We start from the raw sequence: 17,079 nt of genomic DNA, 5'->3' as shown, positions 1-17,079 counted from the left end.
TCAAAATAACCATACATTGAACAATAACAATACGCATACAGTAGAGGACATGTGCAGGTTGATCTGTCAGACACTGTCCCTCAACTTATGGCAGGCAGCAATGTAGTGCGCTGCCAACCCACAGCTCTCTGCATCTCTCTCTCTCTCTCTCTCTCTCTCTCTCTCTCTCATCTCTCTATCTCGCTCTCTCATCTCTCTCTCTCCCTCATCTCTCTTTCTCTCTCTCTATCTCTCTCTCTCTCGCTCTCTCTCTCTCGCTCTATCTTCCTCATATGTCTCTCTCTCTCTCTCTCTCTCTCTCTTGCTCTATCTTCCTCATATGTCTCTCTCTCTCTCGCTCTCTCATCTCTCTCTCTCTCGCTCTCTCTTCCTCATCTCTTTCTCTCTCTCTCTCTCTTACAGAGGTCACCACCCCTTCCTGACATTCTGACTGGTCTCTGTGGGAAACGGAACAGTCTGTTTATTAAACACTATTGTAAACTGGCTAGTCAGTTTATACTAGGGCTTTGTCCCAAATGGCATCCTATTTCCTAGTAGTGTACTACATTTGACCAGATACCTATGGGCCCTAGTTGAAAATTAGTGCATTATATAGGGAATAGGATGCCATATGGGACACAGACAGTATATAAACAAAATAATCTACCCTTGTTGTGTGTTTACAGGACAGTTGGTAGATTGTAGAGGAGCTGTGTGTAACCTTGTTGTGTGTTTACAGGACAGTTGGTAGATTGTAGAGGGGCTGTGTGTAACCTTGTTGTGTGTTTACAGGACAGTTGGTAGATTCTAGAGGGGCTGTGTGTAACCTTGTTGTGTGTTTACAGGACAGTTGGTAGATTGTAGAGGGGCTGTGTGTAACCTTGTTGTGTGTTTACAGGACAGTTGATAGATTGTAGAGGGGCTGTGTGTAACCTTGTTGTGTGTTTACAGGACAGTTGGTAGATTGTGGAGGGGCTGTGTGTAACCTTGTTGTGTGTTTACAGGACAGTTGGTAGATTGTAGAGGGGCTGTGTGTAACCTTGTTGTGTGTCTACAGGACAGTTGGTAGATTGTAGAGGGGCTGTGTGTAACCTTGTTGTGTGTCTACAGGACAGTTGGTAGATTGTAGAGGGGCTGTGTGTAACCTTGTTGTGTGTTTACAGGACAGTTGGTAGATTCTAGAGGGGCTGTGTGTAACCTTGTTGTGTGTCTACAGGACAGTTGGTAGATTGTAGAGGGGCTGTGTGTAACCTTGTTGTGTGTCTACAGGACAGTTGGTAGATTGTAGAGGGGCTGTGTGTAACCTTGTTGTGTGTCTACAGGACAATTGGTAGATTGTAGAGGGGCTGTGTGTAACCTTGTTGTGTGTCTACAGGACAGTTGGTAGATTGTAGAGGGGCTGTGTGTAACCTTGTTGTGTGTCTACAGGACAGTTGGGAGATTGTAGAGGGGCTGTGTGTAACCTTGTTGTGTGTTTACAGGACAGTTGGGAGATTGTAGAGGGGCTGTGTGTAACCTTGTTGTGTGTCTACAGGACAGTTGGTAGATTGTAGAGGGGCTGTGTGTAACCTTGTTGTGTGTCTACAGGACAGTTGGTAGATTGTAGAGGGGCTGTGTGTAACCTTGTGTGTGTTTACAGGACAGTTGGTAGATTGTAGAGGGGCTGTGTGTAACCTTGTTGTGTGTCTACAGGACAGTTGGTGGATTGTAGAGGGGCTGTGTGTAACCTTGTTGTGTGTCTACAGGACAGTTGGTAGATTGTAGAGGGGCTGTGTGTAACCTTGTGTGTGTTTACAGGACAGTTGGTAGATTGTAGAGGGGCTGTGTGTAACCTTGTTGTGTGTTTACAGGACAGTTGGTAGATTGTAGAGGAGCTGTGTGTAACCTTGTTGTGTGTCTACAGGACAGTTGGTAGATTGTAGAGGGGCTGTGTGTAACCTTGTTGTGTGTTTACAGGACAGTTGGTAGATTGTAGAGGAGCTGTGTGTAACCTTGTTGTGTGTCTACAGGACAGTTGGTAGATTGTAGAGGGGCTGTGTGTAACCTTGTTGTGTGTTTACAGGACAGTTGGTAGATTGTAGAGGGGCTGTGTGTAACCTTGTTGTGTGTCTACAGGACAGTTGGTAGATTGTAGAGGGGCTGTGTGTAACCTTGTTGTGTGTTTACAGGACAGTTGGTAGATTGTAGAGGGGCTGTGTGTAACCTTGTTGTGTGTCTACAGGACAGTTGGTAGATTGTAGAGGGGCTGTGTGTAACCTTGTTGTGTGTCTACAGGACAGTTGGGAGATTGTAGAGGGGCTGTGTGTAACCTTGTTGTGTGTTTACAGGACAGTTGGTAGATTGTAGAGGAGCTGTGTGTAACCTTGTTGTGTGTCTACAGGACAGTTGGTAGATTGTAGAGGGGCTGTGTGTAACCTTGTTGTGTGTTTACAGGACAGTTGGTAGATTGTAGAGGGGCTGTGTGTAACCTTGTTGTGTGTTTACAGGACAGTTGGTAGATTGTAGAGGGGCTGTGTGTAACCTTGTTGTGTGTTTACAGGACAGTTGGTAGATTGTAGAGGGGCTGTGTGTAACCTTGTTGTGTGTTTACAGGACAGTTGGTAGATTGTAGAGGGGCTGTGTGTAACCTTGTTGTGTGTCTACAGGACAGTTGGTAGATTGTGGAGGGGCTGTGTGTAACCTTGTTGTGTGTCTACAGGACAGTTGGTAGATTGTAGAGGGGCTGTGTGTAACCTTGTTGTGTGTTTACAGGACAGTTGGTAGATTGTAGAGGGGCTGTGTGTAACCTTGTTGTGTGTTTACAGGACAGTTGGTAGATTGTGGAGGGGCTGTGTGTAACCTTGTTGTGTGTCTACAGGACAGTTGGTAGATTGTGGAGGGGCTGTGTGTAACCTTGTTGTGTGTCTACAGGACAGTTGGTAGATTGTAGAGGGGCTGTGTGTAACCTTGTTGTGTGTCTACAGGACAGTTGGTAGATTGTAGAGGGGCTGTGTGTAACCTTGTTGTGTGTTTACAGGACAGTTGGGAGATTGTAGAGGGGCTGTGTGTAACCTTGTTGTGTGTCTACAGGACAGTTGGTAGATTGTAGAGGAGCTGTGTGTAACCTTGTTGTGTGTTTACAGGACAGTTGGTAGATTGTAGAGGGGCTGTGTGTAACCTTGTTGTGTGTCTACAGGACAGTTGGTAGATTGTAGAGGGGCTGTGTGTACCCTTGTTGTGTGTTTACAGGACAGTTGGTAGATTGTAGAGGGGCTGTGTGTAACCTTGTTGTGTGTCTACAGGACAGTTGGTAGATTGTAGAGGGGCTGTGTGTAACCTTGTTGTGTGTCTACAGGACAGTTGGTAGATTGTAGAGGGGCTGTGTGTAACCTTGTTGTGTGTTCACAGGACAGTTGGTAGATTGTAGAGGGTCTGTGTGTAACCTTGTTGTGTGTCTACAGGACAGTTGGTAGATTGTAGAGGGGCTGTGTGTAACCTTGTTGTGTGTCTACAGGACAGTTGGTAGATTGTAGAGGGGCTGTGTGTAACCTTGTTGTGTGTTTACAGGACAGTTGGTAGATTGTAGAGGGGCTGTGTGTAAACTTGTTGTGTGTTTACAGGACAGTTGGTAGATTGTAGAGGGGCTGTGTGTAACCTTGTTGTGTGTTTACAGGACAGTTGGTAGATTGTGGAGGGGCTGTGTGTAACCTTGTTGTGTGTTTACAGGACAGTTGGTAGATTGTAGAGGGGCTGTGTGTAACCTTGTTGTGTGTTTACAGGACAGTTGGGAGATTGTAGAGGGGCTGTGTGTAACCTTGTTGTGTGTTTACAGGACAGTTGGTAGATTGTAGAGGAGCTGTGTGTAACCTTGTTGTGTGTCTACAGGACAGTTGGTAGATTGTAGAGGGGCTGTGTGTAACCTTGTTGTGTGTTTACAGGACAGTTGGTAGATTGTAGAGGGGCTGTGTGTAACCTTGTTGTGTGTCTACAGGACAGTTGGTAGATTGTAGAGGGGCTGTGTGTAACCTTGTTGTGTGTTTACAGGACAGTTGGTAGATTGTAGAGGGGCTGTGTGTAACCTTGTTGTGTGTTTACAGGACAGTTGGGAGATTGTAGAGGGGCTGTGTGTAACCTTGTTGTGTGTTTACAGGACAGTTGGTAGATCGTAGAGGGGCTGTGTGTAACCTTGTTGTGTGTCTACAGGACAGTTGGTAGATTGTAGAGGGGCTGTGTGTAACCTTGTTGTGTGTCTACAGGACAGTTGGTAGATTGTAGAGGGGCTGTGTGTAACCTTGTTGTGTGTCTACAGGACAGTTGGTAGATTGTAGAGGGGCTGTGTGTAACCTTGTTGTGTGTTTACAGGACAGTTGGTAGATTGTAGAGGGGCTGTGTGTAACCTTGTTGTGTGTTTACAGGACAGTTGGTAGATTGTAGAGGGGCTGTGTGTAACCTTGTTGTGTGTCTACAGGACAGTTGGTAGATTGTAGAGGGGCTGTGTGTAACCTTGTTGTGTGTCTACAGGACAGTTGGTAGATTGTAGAGGGGCTGTGTGTAACCTTGTTGTGTGTTTACAGGACAGTTGGGAGATTGTAGAGGGGCTGTGTGTAACCTTGTTGTGTGTCTACAGGATTGTGGAGGGGCTGTGTGTAACCTTGTTGTGTGTCTACAGGACTGTTGGGAGATTGTAGAGGGGCTGTGTGTAACCTTGTTGTGTGTTTACAGGACAGTTGGGAGATTGTAGAGGGGCTGTGTGTAACCTTGTTGTGTGTCTACAGGACAGTTGGGAGATTGTAGAGGGGCTGTGTGTAACCTTGTGTGTCTACAGGACAGTTGGGAGATTGTAGAGGGGCTGTGTGTAACCTTGTTGTGTGTTTACAGGACAGTTGGTAGATTGTAGAGGAGCTGTGTGTAACCTTGTTGTGTGTTTACAGGACAGTTGGTAGATTGTAGAGGGGCTGTGTGTAACCTTGTTGTGTGTCTACAGGACAGTTGGGAGATTGTAGAGGGGCTGTGTGTAACCTTGTTGTGTGTTTACAGGACAGTTGGTAGATTGTAGAGGGGCTGTGTGTAACCTTGTTGTGTGTCTACAGGACAGTTGGTAGATTGTAGAGGGGCTGTGTGTAACCTTGTTGTGTGTCTACAGGACAGTTGGTAGATTGTAGAGGGGCTGTGTGTAACCTTGTTGTGTGTTTAAAGGACAGTTGGTAGATTGTAGAGGGGCTGTGTGTAACCTTGTTGTGTGTTTACAGGACAGTTGGTAGATTGTAGAGGGGCTGTGTGTAACCTTGTTGTGTGTTTACAGGACAGTTGGTAGATTGTAGAGGAGCTGTGTGTAACCTTGTTGTGTGTCTACAGGACAGTTGGTAGATTGTAGAGGGGCTGTGTGTAACCTTGTTGTGTGTTTACAGGACAGTTGGTAGATTGTAGAAGGGCTGTGTGTAACCTTGTTGTGTGTCTACAGGACAGTTGGTAGATTGTAGAGGGGCTGTGTGTAACCTTGTTGTGTGTTTACAGGACAGTTGGTAGATTGTAGAGGGGCTGTGTGTAACCTTGTTGTGTGTCTACAGGACAGTTGGTAGATTGTAGAGGGGCTGTGTGTAACCTTGTTGTGTGTCTACAGGACAGTTGGGAGATTGTAGAGGGGCTGTGTGTAACCTTGTTGTGTGTCTACAGGACAGTTGGTAGATTGTAGAGGGGCTGTGTGTAACCTTGTTGTGTGTTTACAGGACAGTTGGTAGATTGTAGAGGGGCTGTGTGTAACCTTGTTGTGTGTTTACAGGACAGTTGGGAGATTGTAGAGGGGCTGTGTGTAACCTTGTTGTGTGTCTACAGGACAGTTGGTAGATTGTAGAGGGGCTGTGTGTAACCTTGTTGTGTGTTTACAGGACAGTTGGTAGATTGTAGAGGGGCTGTGTGTAACCTTGTTGTGTGTTTACAGGACAGTTGGTAGATTGTAGAGGGGCTGTGTGTAACCTTGTTGTGTGTCTACAGGACAGTTGGGAGATTGTAGAGGGGCTGTGTGTAACCTTGTTGTGTGTCTACAGGACAGTTGGTAGATTGTAGAGGGGCTGTGTGTAACCTTGTTGTGTGTTTACAGGACAGTTGGTAGATTGTAGAGGGGCTGTGTGTAACCTTGTTGTGTGTTTACAGGACAGTTGGTAGATTGTAGAGGGGCTGTGTGTAACCTTGTTGTGTGTTTACAGGACAGTTGGTAGATTGTAGAGGAGCTGTGTGTAACCTTGTTGTGTGTCTACAGGACAGTTGGTAGATTGTAGAGGGGCTGTGTGTAACCTTGTTGTGTGTTTACAGGACAGTTGGTAGATTGTAGAGGGGCTGTGTGTAACCTTGTTGTGTGTCTACAGGACAGTTGGTAGATTGTAGAGGGGCTGTGTGTAACCTTGTTGTGTGTCTACAGGACAGTTGGGAGATTGTAGAGGGGCTGTGTGTAACCTTGTTGTGTGTCTACAGGACAGTTGGTAGATTGTAGAGGGGCTGTGTGTAACCTTGTTGTGTGTTTACAGGACAGTTGGGAGATTGTAGAGGGGCTGTGTGTAACCTTGTTGTGTGTTTACAGGACAGTTGGTAGATCGTAGAGGGGCTGTGTGTAACCTTGTTGTGTGTCTACAGGACAGTTGGTAGATTGTAGAGGGGCTGTGTGTAACCTTGTTGTGTGTCTACAGGACAGTTGGTAGATTGTAGAGGGGCTGTGTGTAACCTTGTTGTGTGTCTACAGGACAGTTGGTAGATTGTAGAGGGGCTGTGTGTAACCTTGTTGTGTGTTTACAGGACAGTTGGTAGATTGTAGAGGGGCTGTGTGTAACCTTGTTGTGTGTTTACAGGACAGTTGGTAGATTGTAGAGGGGCTGTGTGTAACCTTGTTGTGTGTCTACAGGACAGTTGGTAGATTGTAGAGGGGCTGTGTGTAACCTTGTTGTGTGTCTACAGGACAGTTGGTAGATTGTAGAGGGGCTGTGTGTAACCTTGTTGTGTGTTTACAGGACAGTTGGGAGATTGTAGAGGGGCTGTGTGTAACCTTGTTGTGTGTCTACAGGATTGTGGAGGGGCTGTGTGTAACCTTGTTGTGTGTCTACAGGACTGTTGGGAGATTGTAGAGGGGCTGTGTGTAACCTTGTTGTGTGTTTACAGGACAGTTGGGAGATTGTAGAGGGGCTGTGTGTAACCTTGTTGTGTGTCTACAGGACAGTTGGGAGATTGTAGAGGGGCTGTGTGTAACCTTGTGTGTCTACAGGACAGTTGGGAGATTGTAGAGGGGCTGTGTGTAACCTTGTTGTGTGTTTACAGGACAGTTGGTAGATTGTAGAGGAGCTGTGTGTAACCTTGTTGTGTGTTTACAGGACAGTTGGTAGATTGTAGAGGGGCTGTGTGTAACCTTGTTGTGTGTCTACAGGACAGTTGGGAGATTGTAGAGGGGCTGTGTGTAACCTTGTTGTGTGTTTACAGGACAGTTGGTAGATTGTAGAGGGGCTGTGTGTAACCTTGTTGTGTGTCTACAGGACAGTTGGTAGATTGTAGAGGGGCTGTGTGTAACCTTGTTGTGTGTCTACAGGACAGTTGGTAGATTGTAGAGGGGCTGTGTGTAACCTTGTTGTGTGTTTAAAGGACAGTTGGTAGATTGTAGAGGGGCTGTGTGTAACCTTGTTGTGTGTTTACAGGACAGTTGGTAGATTGTAGAGGGGCTGTGTGTAACCTTGTTGTGTGTTTACAGGACAGTTGGTAGATTGTAGAGGAGCTGTGTGTAACCTTGTTGTGTGTCTACAGGACAGTTGGTAGATTGTAGAGGGGCTGTGTGTAACCTTGTTGTGTGTTTACAGGACAGTTGGTAGATTGTAGAAGGGCTGTGTGTAACCTTGTTGTGTGTCTACAGGACAGTTGGTAGATTGTAGAGGGGCTGTGTGTAACCTTGTTGTGTGTTTACAGGACAGTTGGTAGATTGTAGAGGGGCTGTGTGTAACCTTGTTGTGTGTCTACAGGACAGTTGGTAGATTGTAGAGGGGCTGTGTGTAACCTTGTTGTGTGTCTACAGGACAGTTGGGAGATTGTAGAGGGGCTGTGTGTAACCTTGTTGTGTGTCTACAGGACAGTTGGTAGATTGTAGAGGGGCTGTGTGTAACCTTGTTGTGTGTTTACAGGACAGTTGGTAGATTGTAGAGGGGCTGTGTGTAACCTTGTTGTGTGTTTACAGGACAGTTGGGAGATTGTAGAGGGGCTGTGTGTAACCTTGTTGTGTGTCTACAGGACAGTTGGTAGATTGTAGAGGGGCTGTGTGTAACCTTGTTGTGTGTTTACAGGACAGTTGGTAGATTGTAGAGGGGCTGTGTGTAACCTTGTTGTGTGTTTACAGGACAGTTGGTAGATTGTAGAGGGGCTGTGTGTAACCTTGTTGTGTGTCTACAGGACAGTTGGGAGATTGTAGAGGGGCTGTGTGTAACCTTGTTGTGTGTCTACAGGACAGTTGGTAGATTGTAGAGGGGCTGTGTGTAACCTTGTTGTGTGTTTACAGGACAGTTGGTAGATTGTAGAGGGGCTGTGTGTAACCTTGTTGTGTGTTTACAGGACAGTTGGTAGATTGTAGAGGGGCTGTGTGTAACCTTGTTGTGTGTTTACAGGACAGTTGGTAGATTGTAGAGGAGCTGTGTGTAACCTTGTTGTGTGTCTACAGGACAGTTGGTAGATTGTAGAGGGGCTGTGTGTAACCTTGTTGTGTGTTTACAGGACAGTTGGTAGATTGTAGAGGGGCTGTGTGTAACCTTGTTGTGTGTCTACAGGACAGTTGGTAGATTGTAGAGGGGCTGTGTGTAACCTTGTTGTGTGTTTACAGGACAGTTGGTAGATTGTAGAGGGGCTGTGTGTAACCTTGTTGTGTGTCTACAGGACAGTTGGTAGATTGTAGAGGGGCTGTGTGTAACCTTGTTGTGTGTCTACAGGACAGTTGGGAGATTGTAGAGGGGCTGTGTGTAACCTTGTTGTGTGTCTACAGGACAGTTGGTAGATTGTAGAGGGGCTGTGTGTAACCTTGTTGTGTGTTTACAGGACAGTTGGTAGATTGTAGAGGGGCTGTGTGTAACCTTGTTGTGTGTTTACAGGACAGTTGGGAGATTGTAGAGGGGCTGTGTGTAACCTTGTTGTGTGTCTACAGGACAGTTGGTAGATTGTAGAGGGGCTGTGTGTAACCTTGTTGTGTGTTTACAGGACAGTTGGTAGATTGTAGCTGGGCTGTGTGTAACCTTGTTGTGTGTTTACAGGACAGTTGGGAGATTGTAGAGGGGCTGTGTGTAACCTTGTTGTGTGTCTACAGGACAGTTGGTAGATTGTAGAGGGGCTGTGTGTAACCTTGTTGTGTGTTTACAGGACAGTTGGTAGATTGTAGAGGGGCTGTGTGTAACCTTGTTGTGTGTTTACAGGACAGTTGGGAGATTGTAGAGGGGCTGTGTGTAACCTTGTTGTGTGTCTACAGGACAGTTGGTAGATTGTAGAGGGGCTGTGTGTAACCTTGTTGTGTGTTTACAGGACAGTTGGTAGATTGTAGAGGGGCTGTGTGTAACCTTGTTGTGTGTTTACAGGACAGTTGGTAGATTGTAGAGGGGCTGTGTGTAACCTTGTTGTGTGTCTACAGGACAGTTGGTAGATTGTAGAGGGGCTGTGTGTAACCTTGTTGTGTGTCTACAGGACAGTTGGTAGATTGTAGAGGGGCTGTGTGTAACCTTGTTGTGTGTTTACAGGACAGTTGGTAGATTGTAGAGGGGCTGTGTGTAACCTTGTTGTGTGTCTACAGGACAGTTGGTAGATTGTAGAGGGGCTGTGTGTAACCTTGTTGTGTGTTTACAGGACAGTTGGTAGATTGTAGAGGGGCTGTGTGTAACCTTGTTGTGTGTTTACAGGACAGTTGGGAGATTGTAGAGGGGCTGTGTGTAACCTTGTTGTGTGTCTACAGGACAGTTGGTAGATTGTAGAGGGGCTGTGTGTAACCTTGTTGTGTGTTTACAGGACAGTTGGTAGATTGTAGAGGGGCTGTGTGTAACCTTGTTGTGTGTTTACAGGACAGTTGGTAGATTGTAGAGGGGCTGTGTGTAACCTTGTTGTGTGTTTACAGGACAGTTGGTAGATTGTAGAGGAGCTGTGTGTAACCTTGTTGTGTGTCTACAGGACAGTTGGTAGATTGTAGAGGGGCTGTGTGTAACCTTGTTGTGTGTTTACAGGACAGTTGGTAGATTGTAGAGGGGCTGTGTGTAACCTTGTTGTGTGTCTACAGGACAGTTGGTAGATTGTAGAGGGGCTGTGTGTAACCTTGTTGTGTGTTTACAGGACAGTTGGTAGATTGTAGAGGGGCTGTGTGTAACCTTGTTGTGTGTCTACAGGACAGTTGGTAGATTGTAGAGGGGCTGTGTGTAACCTTGTTGTGTGTCTACAGGACAGTTGGGAGATTGTAGAGGGGCTGTGTGTAACCTTGTTGTGTGTCTACAGGACAGTTGGTAGATTGTAGAGGGGCTGTGTGTAACCTTGTTGTGTGTTTACAGGACAGTTGGTAGATTGTAGAGGGGCTGTGTGTAACCTTGTTGTGTGTTTACAGGACAGTTGGGAGATTGTAGAGGGGCTGTGTGTAACCTTGTTGTGTGTCTACAGGACAGTTGGTAGATTGTAGAGGGGCTGTGTGTAACCTTGTTGTGTGTTTACAGGACAGTTGGTAGATTGTAGCTGGGCTGTGTGTAACCTTGTTGTGTGTTTACAGGACAGTTGGTAGATTGTAGAGGGGCTGTGTGTAACCTTGTTGTGTGTCTACAGGACAGTTGGGAGATTGTAGAGGGGCTGTGTGTAACCTTGTTGTGTGTCTACAGGACAGTTGGTAGATTGTAGAGGGGCTGTGTGTAACCTTGTTGTGTGTTTACAGGACAGTTGGTAGATTGTAGAGGGGCTGTGTGTAACCTTGTTGTGTGTTTACAGGACAGTTGGGAGATTGTAGAGGGGCTGTGTGTAACCTTGTTGTGTGTCTACAGGACAGTTGGTAGATTGTAGAGGGGCTGTGTGTAACCTTGTTGTGTGTTTACAGGACAGTTGGTAGATTGTAGAGGGGCTGTGTGTAACCTTGTTGTGTGTTTACAGGACAGTTGGTAGATTGTAGAGGGGCTGTGTGTAACCTTGTTGTGTGTCTACAGGACAGTTGGTAGATTGTAGAGGGGCTGTGTGTAACCTTGTTGTGTGTCTACAGGACAGTTGGTAGATTGTAGAGGGGCTGTGTGTAACCTTGTTGTGTGTTTACAGGACAGTTGGTAGATTGTAGAGGGGCTGTGTGTAACCTTGTTGTGTGTCTACAGGACAGTTGGGAGATTGTAGAGGGGCTGCGTGGAGGACACAGTAATGTCCAGGAGCCCCAGAAGCAGGATGGATACATGCTGAAGAGGAGGAAGTGGCCGATGAAGGGATGGCACAAGGTAGACTTCTCAACTCACCACACACACACACACACACACACACACACACACACACACACACACACACACACACACACACACACACACACACACACACACACACACACACACACACATACACACACACTGTAAGCATTTCACTGCCCTCTGATACAAGGAAGTCATCTCACCTCTGATACAGGGTAGTCATCTCACCTCTGATACAAGGTAGTCATCTCACCTCTGATACAGGGTAGTCATCTCACCTCTGATACAGGGTAGTCAACTCACCTCTGATACAGGGTAGTCTCTCACCTCTGATACAGGGTAGTCTCTCACCTCTGATACAGGGTAGTCATCTCACCTCTGATACAGGGTAGTCATCTCACCTCTGATACAAGATAGTCATCTCACCAAACAGCAGCACCCAGGGAAGGGGACTAACTTGTGGGGAATTTCCCAGTTAAACAGTGGTGTCAGAGCATGTGATCAATATGAGTCCCTTCCCCAACCCACATCATTTCCCAGCCTTGCCCCCCCCCTCCCCCAATGACATCACTCCTTTGTGTTGTTAGCTAATTGAATCACTTGATGAATGACATCCCCCTTCCCTTGCAGTAGCCTTATGTCCCAGGGGTCAATTTCTTTCACTACACCCCTGTCTGTCTCCCTCTCTCTCTGTCTCTCTCCCTCTCCCTCTCCCTCTCTCTCTCTCCCTCCCTCTCTCCCTCTCCCTCTCTCTCTCCCCCTCCCTCTCTCCCTTTCTCTCCCTCTCTCTCTCCCTCTCTCACTTTCTCTCTCTCTCCCTCTCTCTCTCTCCCTCCCTCTCCCTCTCTCTCTTTCTCTCCCTCTCTCTCTCCCTCTCTCTATCTCTGTCTCTCTAAAAGGTTAGCTCTTTAAAGAGATGATATTCCTCCATTAGCTGATGACCTGCTGCCTGTCTACTCTACATCTGCATCCCAAATTGCCCCCCAGGGCTCTGTTCAAGGTTGTAGGGAATGGGGTATAATTTGGGACGCATCCTACATGGGCTCCCAGACACCAGGAGTATAGAGATGGATACAAATGACCTCAGTAGAGATGGATACAAATTACCTCAGTAGAGATGGATACAGATTATCTCAGTAGAGATGGATACAGATGACCTCACTAGAGATCGATACAGATAATCTCACTAGAGATGGATACAGATGACCTCAGTAGAGATGGATACAAATTACCTAAGTAGAGATGGATACAGATGACCTCAGTACAGATGGATACAAATGACCTCAGTAGAGATGGATACAGATTATCTCAGTAGAGATGGATACAGATGACCTCACTAGAGATGGATACAGATGATCTCAGTAGAGATGGATACAGATGACCTCAGTAGAGATGGATACAGATGATCTCAGTAGAGATGGATACACATGATCTCAGTAGAGATGGATACAGATGACCTCAGTAGAGATGGATACAGATGACCTCAATACAGATGGATACAGATGATCTCAGTAGAGATGGATACACATGATCTCAGTAGAGATGGATACAGATGACCTCAGTAGAGATGGATACAGATGACCTCAATACAGATGGATACAGATGATCTCAGTAGAGATGGATACAGATGACCTCAGTACAGATGGATACAGATGACCTCAGTAGAGATGGATACAGATGACCTCAGTAGAGAAGAATGCAGATGATCACAGTACAGATGGATACAGATGACCTCAGTAATGAGGTCAAAGGGTTCTTCTACATGGAACTCAAAAGGGTTCTTCCTGAACTGACATACACTGACATAAGGACTTAAAGCTTCTGAAACTGTTTTCATTATCGTATCAACAGTCCCATTTTAATGATATACGAGATGTGCATGGCGCCAGGCCGGTTTTCATAAACATAGAGTGTTCGTCCCAAATAAACACCCTTTTTCCTAGTGCATTTCCTAGTGCAAGCCCTGGCCAAAACTAGTACACTATAAAGGAGGGAGGGAGAGAGAGAGGGAGGGAGAAAGGGAGAGAGGGGGAGAGGGAGAGAGGGAGAGAGGGAGAGAGAGAGGGAGGGAGGGAGGGAGGGAGAGGGAGGGAGGGAGGGTGAGAGAGAGAGAGAGAGAGAGGGAGAAATGTCTGAGAGTACAGATATTAATAAATGTATTAACAACACAGAGGGGGTGAATCCATCAGGCTCCTCACAGAGAGGTTGAATCACTGCCCAGAGGATGACGTGTGTGTTGCTCATCCCTCTCTTGTCTTCTCTCTCTCTCCCTTTCTCTCTCAATCTCTCTATCTCGTTCTCTCTCTCCCTCCCTTTCTCTCTCAATCTCACCATCTCTGTCTCTATCTCTGTCTCTCTATCTCTTAATCTCTATCTCTTGTTTTTCTTTTATCTTCTACAGAGATACTTCTACTTGGACAAGGGCATCCTGAAGTATGCCAAGTGTGGTGCTGACGTGAGTACAAAGAGCTGCTGCCCCGCTCAAGGGCACATCGGCAGATTCATCAATCCTCTTAACTGCTAGGCTACCTGCAGTGCTAGGCTACCTGCAGTGCTAGGCTACCTGCATTGCTAGGCTACCTGCGGTGCAGTGCTAGGCTACCTGACCTGCAGTGCCCAGGCTACCTGCAGTGCTAGGCTACCTGCCAATGCTAGACTACCTGCCGTGCTAAGCTACCTGCAGTGCTAGGCTACCTGCCATGCTAAGCTACCTGCAGTGCTAGGCTACCTGCAGTGCTAGGCTAACTACGGTGCTAGACTACCTGCAGTGCTAGACTACCTGCAGTGCTAGGCTACCTGCCATGCTAAGCTACCTGCAGTGCTAGGCTACCTGCAGTGCTAGGCTACCTACGGTGCTAGACTACCTGCAGTGCTAGGCTACCTGCCATGCTAAGCTACCTGCAGGGCTAGACTACCTGTAGTGCTAGGCTACCTGCCATGCTAAGCTACCTGCAGTGCTAGACTACCTGCAGTGCTAGGCTACCTGCCATGCTAAGCTACCTGCAGTGCTAGACTACCTGCAGTGCTAGGCTACCTGCCATGCTAAGATACCTGCAGTGCTAGACTACCTGCAGTGCTAGGCTACCTACCATGCTAAGCTACCTGCCGTGCTAGGCTACCTGCAGTGCTAGGCTACCTGTCGTCATGTGGGAGGCTTAATGCAGTTACAATAAATCAAATGTTCCCACATGTCAAAGTCATCCTGAATGTCAGTGTACAGGAAGAGTTAAGACCTGCCAGGACCATACTGAATAATAATGTCCCAATGTTGAACCGGTGTATCTGTACAGAGACATGCAGTCTTTCAGTGGTGCGTACCATACGACACCACTGTGTCCCAAATAGCACCCTATTCCCTGCCCTGGTCAAAAGTAGTGCACTATATAGGGCAGGGCAACCCTCTTCCTGGAGATCTACTGTCCTGTAGGTTCAGTCCAACCCTAATTTAGCATATCTGATTCAGCTAGTTAAGGTCCTGTTGAGCAGCTAATTAGTAGAATCAGGTGTGTTAAATTAGGGTTGGACTGAAAACCCACAGGACGGTAGATCTCTAGGAAGAGGGTTGGACTGAAAACCCACAGGACGGTAGATCTCTAGGAAGAGGGTTGGACTGAAAACCCACAGGACGGTAGATCTCTAGGAAGAGGGTTGGACTGAAAACCCACAGGACGGTAGATCTCCAGGAAGAGGGTTGGACTGAAAACCCACAGGACGGTAGATCTCTAGGAAGAGGGTTGGACTGAAAACCCACAGGACGGTAGATCTCTAGGAAGAGGGTTGGACTGAAAACCCACAGGACGGTAGATCTCCAGGAAGAGGGTTGGACTGAAAACCCACTAGATGGTAGATCTCTAGGAAGAGGGTTGGGCAGCCCTGATATATGGAATACGGTGCCATATGGGATGCAGACTTCTGTCTCTTTTAGCAATATTGCTGCTATACGGTCAGCCATTACTCAGACCTTCTTAATGTTCCTGTCTTTCAGATTGAGAAGGGGAAGTTACACGGCTGTATTGACATGGTTATTAATGTTCCTGTCTTTCAGATTGAGAAGGGAAGTTACACGGCTGTATTGACATGGTTATTAATGTTCCTGTCTTTCAGATTGAGAAGGGGAAGTTACACGGCTGTATTGACATGGTTATTAATGTTCCTGTCTTTCAGATTGAGAAGGGGAAGTTACACGGCTGTATTGACATGGTTATTAATGTTCCTGTCTTTCAGATTGAGAAGAGGAAGTTACACGGCTGTATTGACATGGTTATTAATGTTCCTGTCTTTCAGATTGAGAAGGGGAAGTTACACGGCTGTATTGACATGGTTATTAATGTTCCTGTCTTTCAGATTGAGAAGGGGAAGTTACACGGCTGTATTGACATGGTTATTAATGTTCCTGTCTTTCAGATTGAGAAGGGGAAGTTACACGGCTGTATTGACATGGTTATTAATGTTCCTGTCTTTCAGATTGAGAAGGGGAAGTTACACGGCTGTATTGACATGGTTATTAATGTTCCTGTCTTTCAGATTGAGAAGGGGAAGTTACACGGCTGTATTGACATGGTTATTAATGTTCCTGTCTTTCAGATTGAGAAGGGGAAGTTACACGGCTGTATTGACATGGTTATTAATGTTCCTGTCTTTCAGATTGAGAAGGGGAAGTTACACGGCTGTATTGACATGGTTATTAATGTTCCTGTCTTTCAGATTGAGAAGGGGAAGTTACACGGCTGTATTGACATGGTTATTAATGTTCCTGTCTTTCAGATTGAGAAGGGGAAGTTACACGGCTGTATTGACATGGTTATTAATGTTCCTGTCTTTCAGATTGAGAAGGGGAAGTTACACGGCTGTATTGACATGGTTATTAATGTTCCTGTCTTTCAGATTGAGAAGGGGAAGTTACACGGCTGTATTGACATGGTTATTAATGTTCCTGTCTTTCAGATTGAGAAGGGGAAGTTACACGGCTGTATTGACATGGTTATTAATGTTCCTGTCTTTCAGATTGAGAAGGGGAAGTTACACGGCTGTATTGACATGGTTATTAATGTTCCTGTCTTTCAGATTGAGAAGGGGAAGTTACACGGCTGTATTGACATGGTTATTAATGTTCCTGTCTTTCAGATTGAGAAGGGGAAGTTACACGGCTGTATTGACATGGTTATTAATGTTCCTGTCTTTCAGATTGAGAAGGGGAAGTTACACGGCTGTATTGACATGGTTATTAATGTTTCTGTCTTTCAGATTGAGAAGGGGAAGTTACACGGCTGTATTGACATGGTTATTAATGTTCCTGTCTTTCAGATTGAGAAGGGGAAGTTACACGGCTGTATTGACATGGTTATTAATGTTCCTGTCTTTCAGATTGAGAAGGGGAAGTTACACGGCTGTATTGACATGGTTATTAATGTTCCTGTCTTTCAGATTGAGAAGGGGAAGTTACACGGCTGTATTGACATGGTTATTAATGTTCCTGTCTTTCAGATTGAGAAGGGGAAGTTACACGGCTGTATTGACATGGTTATTAATGTTCCTGTCTTTCAGATTGAGAAGGGGAAGTTACACGGTTGTATTGACGTGGGTCTCTCTGTCATGGCCATTAAGAAGTCAGCCCAGTGCATTGATCTGGATGCAGAGGAAAACATCTATCACCTGAAGGTATATGACTGACTGATGGAGTCATGAACAGTAGGCAGCAGCACCCTGC

At 46.3% G+C, this 17,079-nt stretch overlaps 1 protein-coding gene across 1 annotated transcript in view; it reads left to right on the top strand.

Moving 5' to 3' along the window:
* The window catches only part of LOC123727807 (oxysterol-binding protein-related protein 3-like), a 142,205-nt gene that overhangs the window by 68,724 nt on the left and 56,402 nt on the right, over positions 1–17,079 (top strand). Inside the window, 3 exon segments of the mRNA XM_045697150.1 lie at positions 11,289–11,405; positions 13,774–13,827; positions 16,917–17,030. Of these exon segments, the coding sequence (XP_045553106.1) occupies positions 11,289–11,405; positions 13,774–13,827; positions 16,917–17,030 (285 nt within the window).

Source organism: Salmo salar, chromosome ssa02 (assembly GCF_905237065.1).
Source record: "Salmo salar chromosome ssa02, Ssal_v3.1, whole genome shotgun sequence".
NCBI lineage: Eukaryota > Metazoa > Chordata > Actinopteri > Salmoniformes > Salmonidae > Salmo > Salmo salar.
The sequence above is the reverse complement of the archived record's forward strand: the minus strand, read 5'-3'. Positions and strand labels throughout refer to the sequence as shown.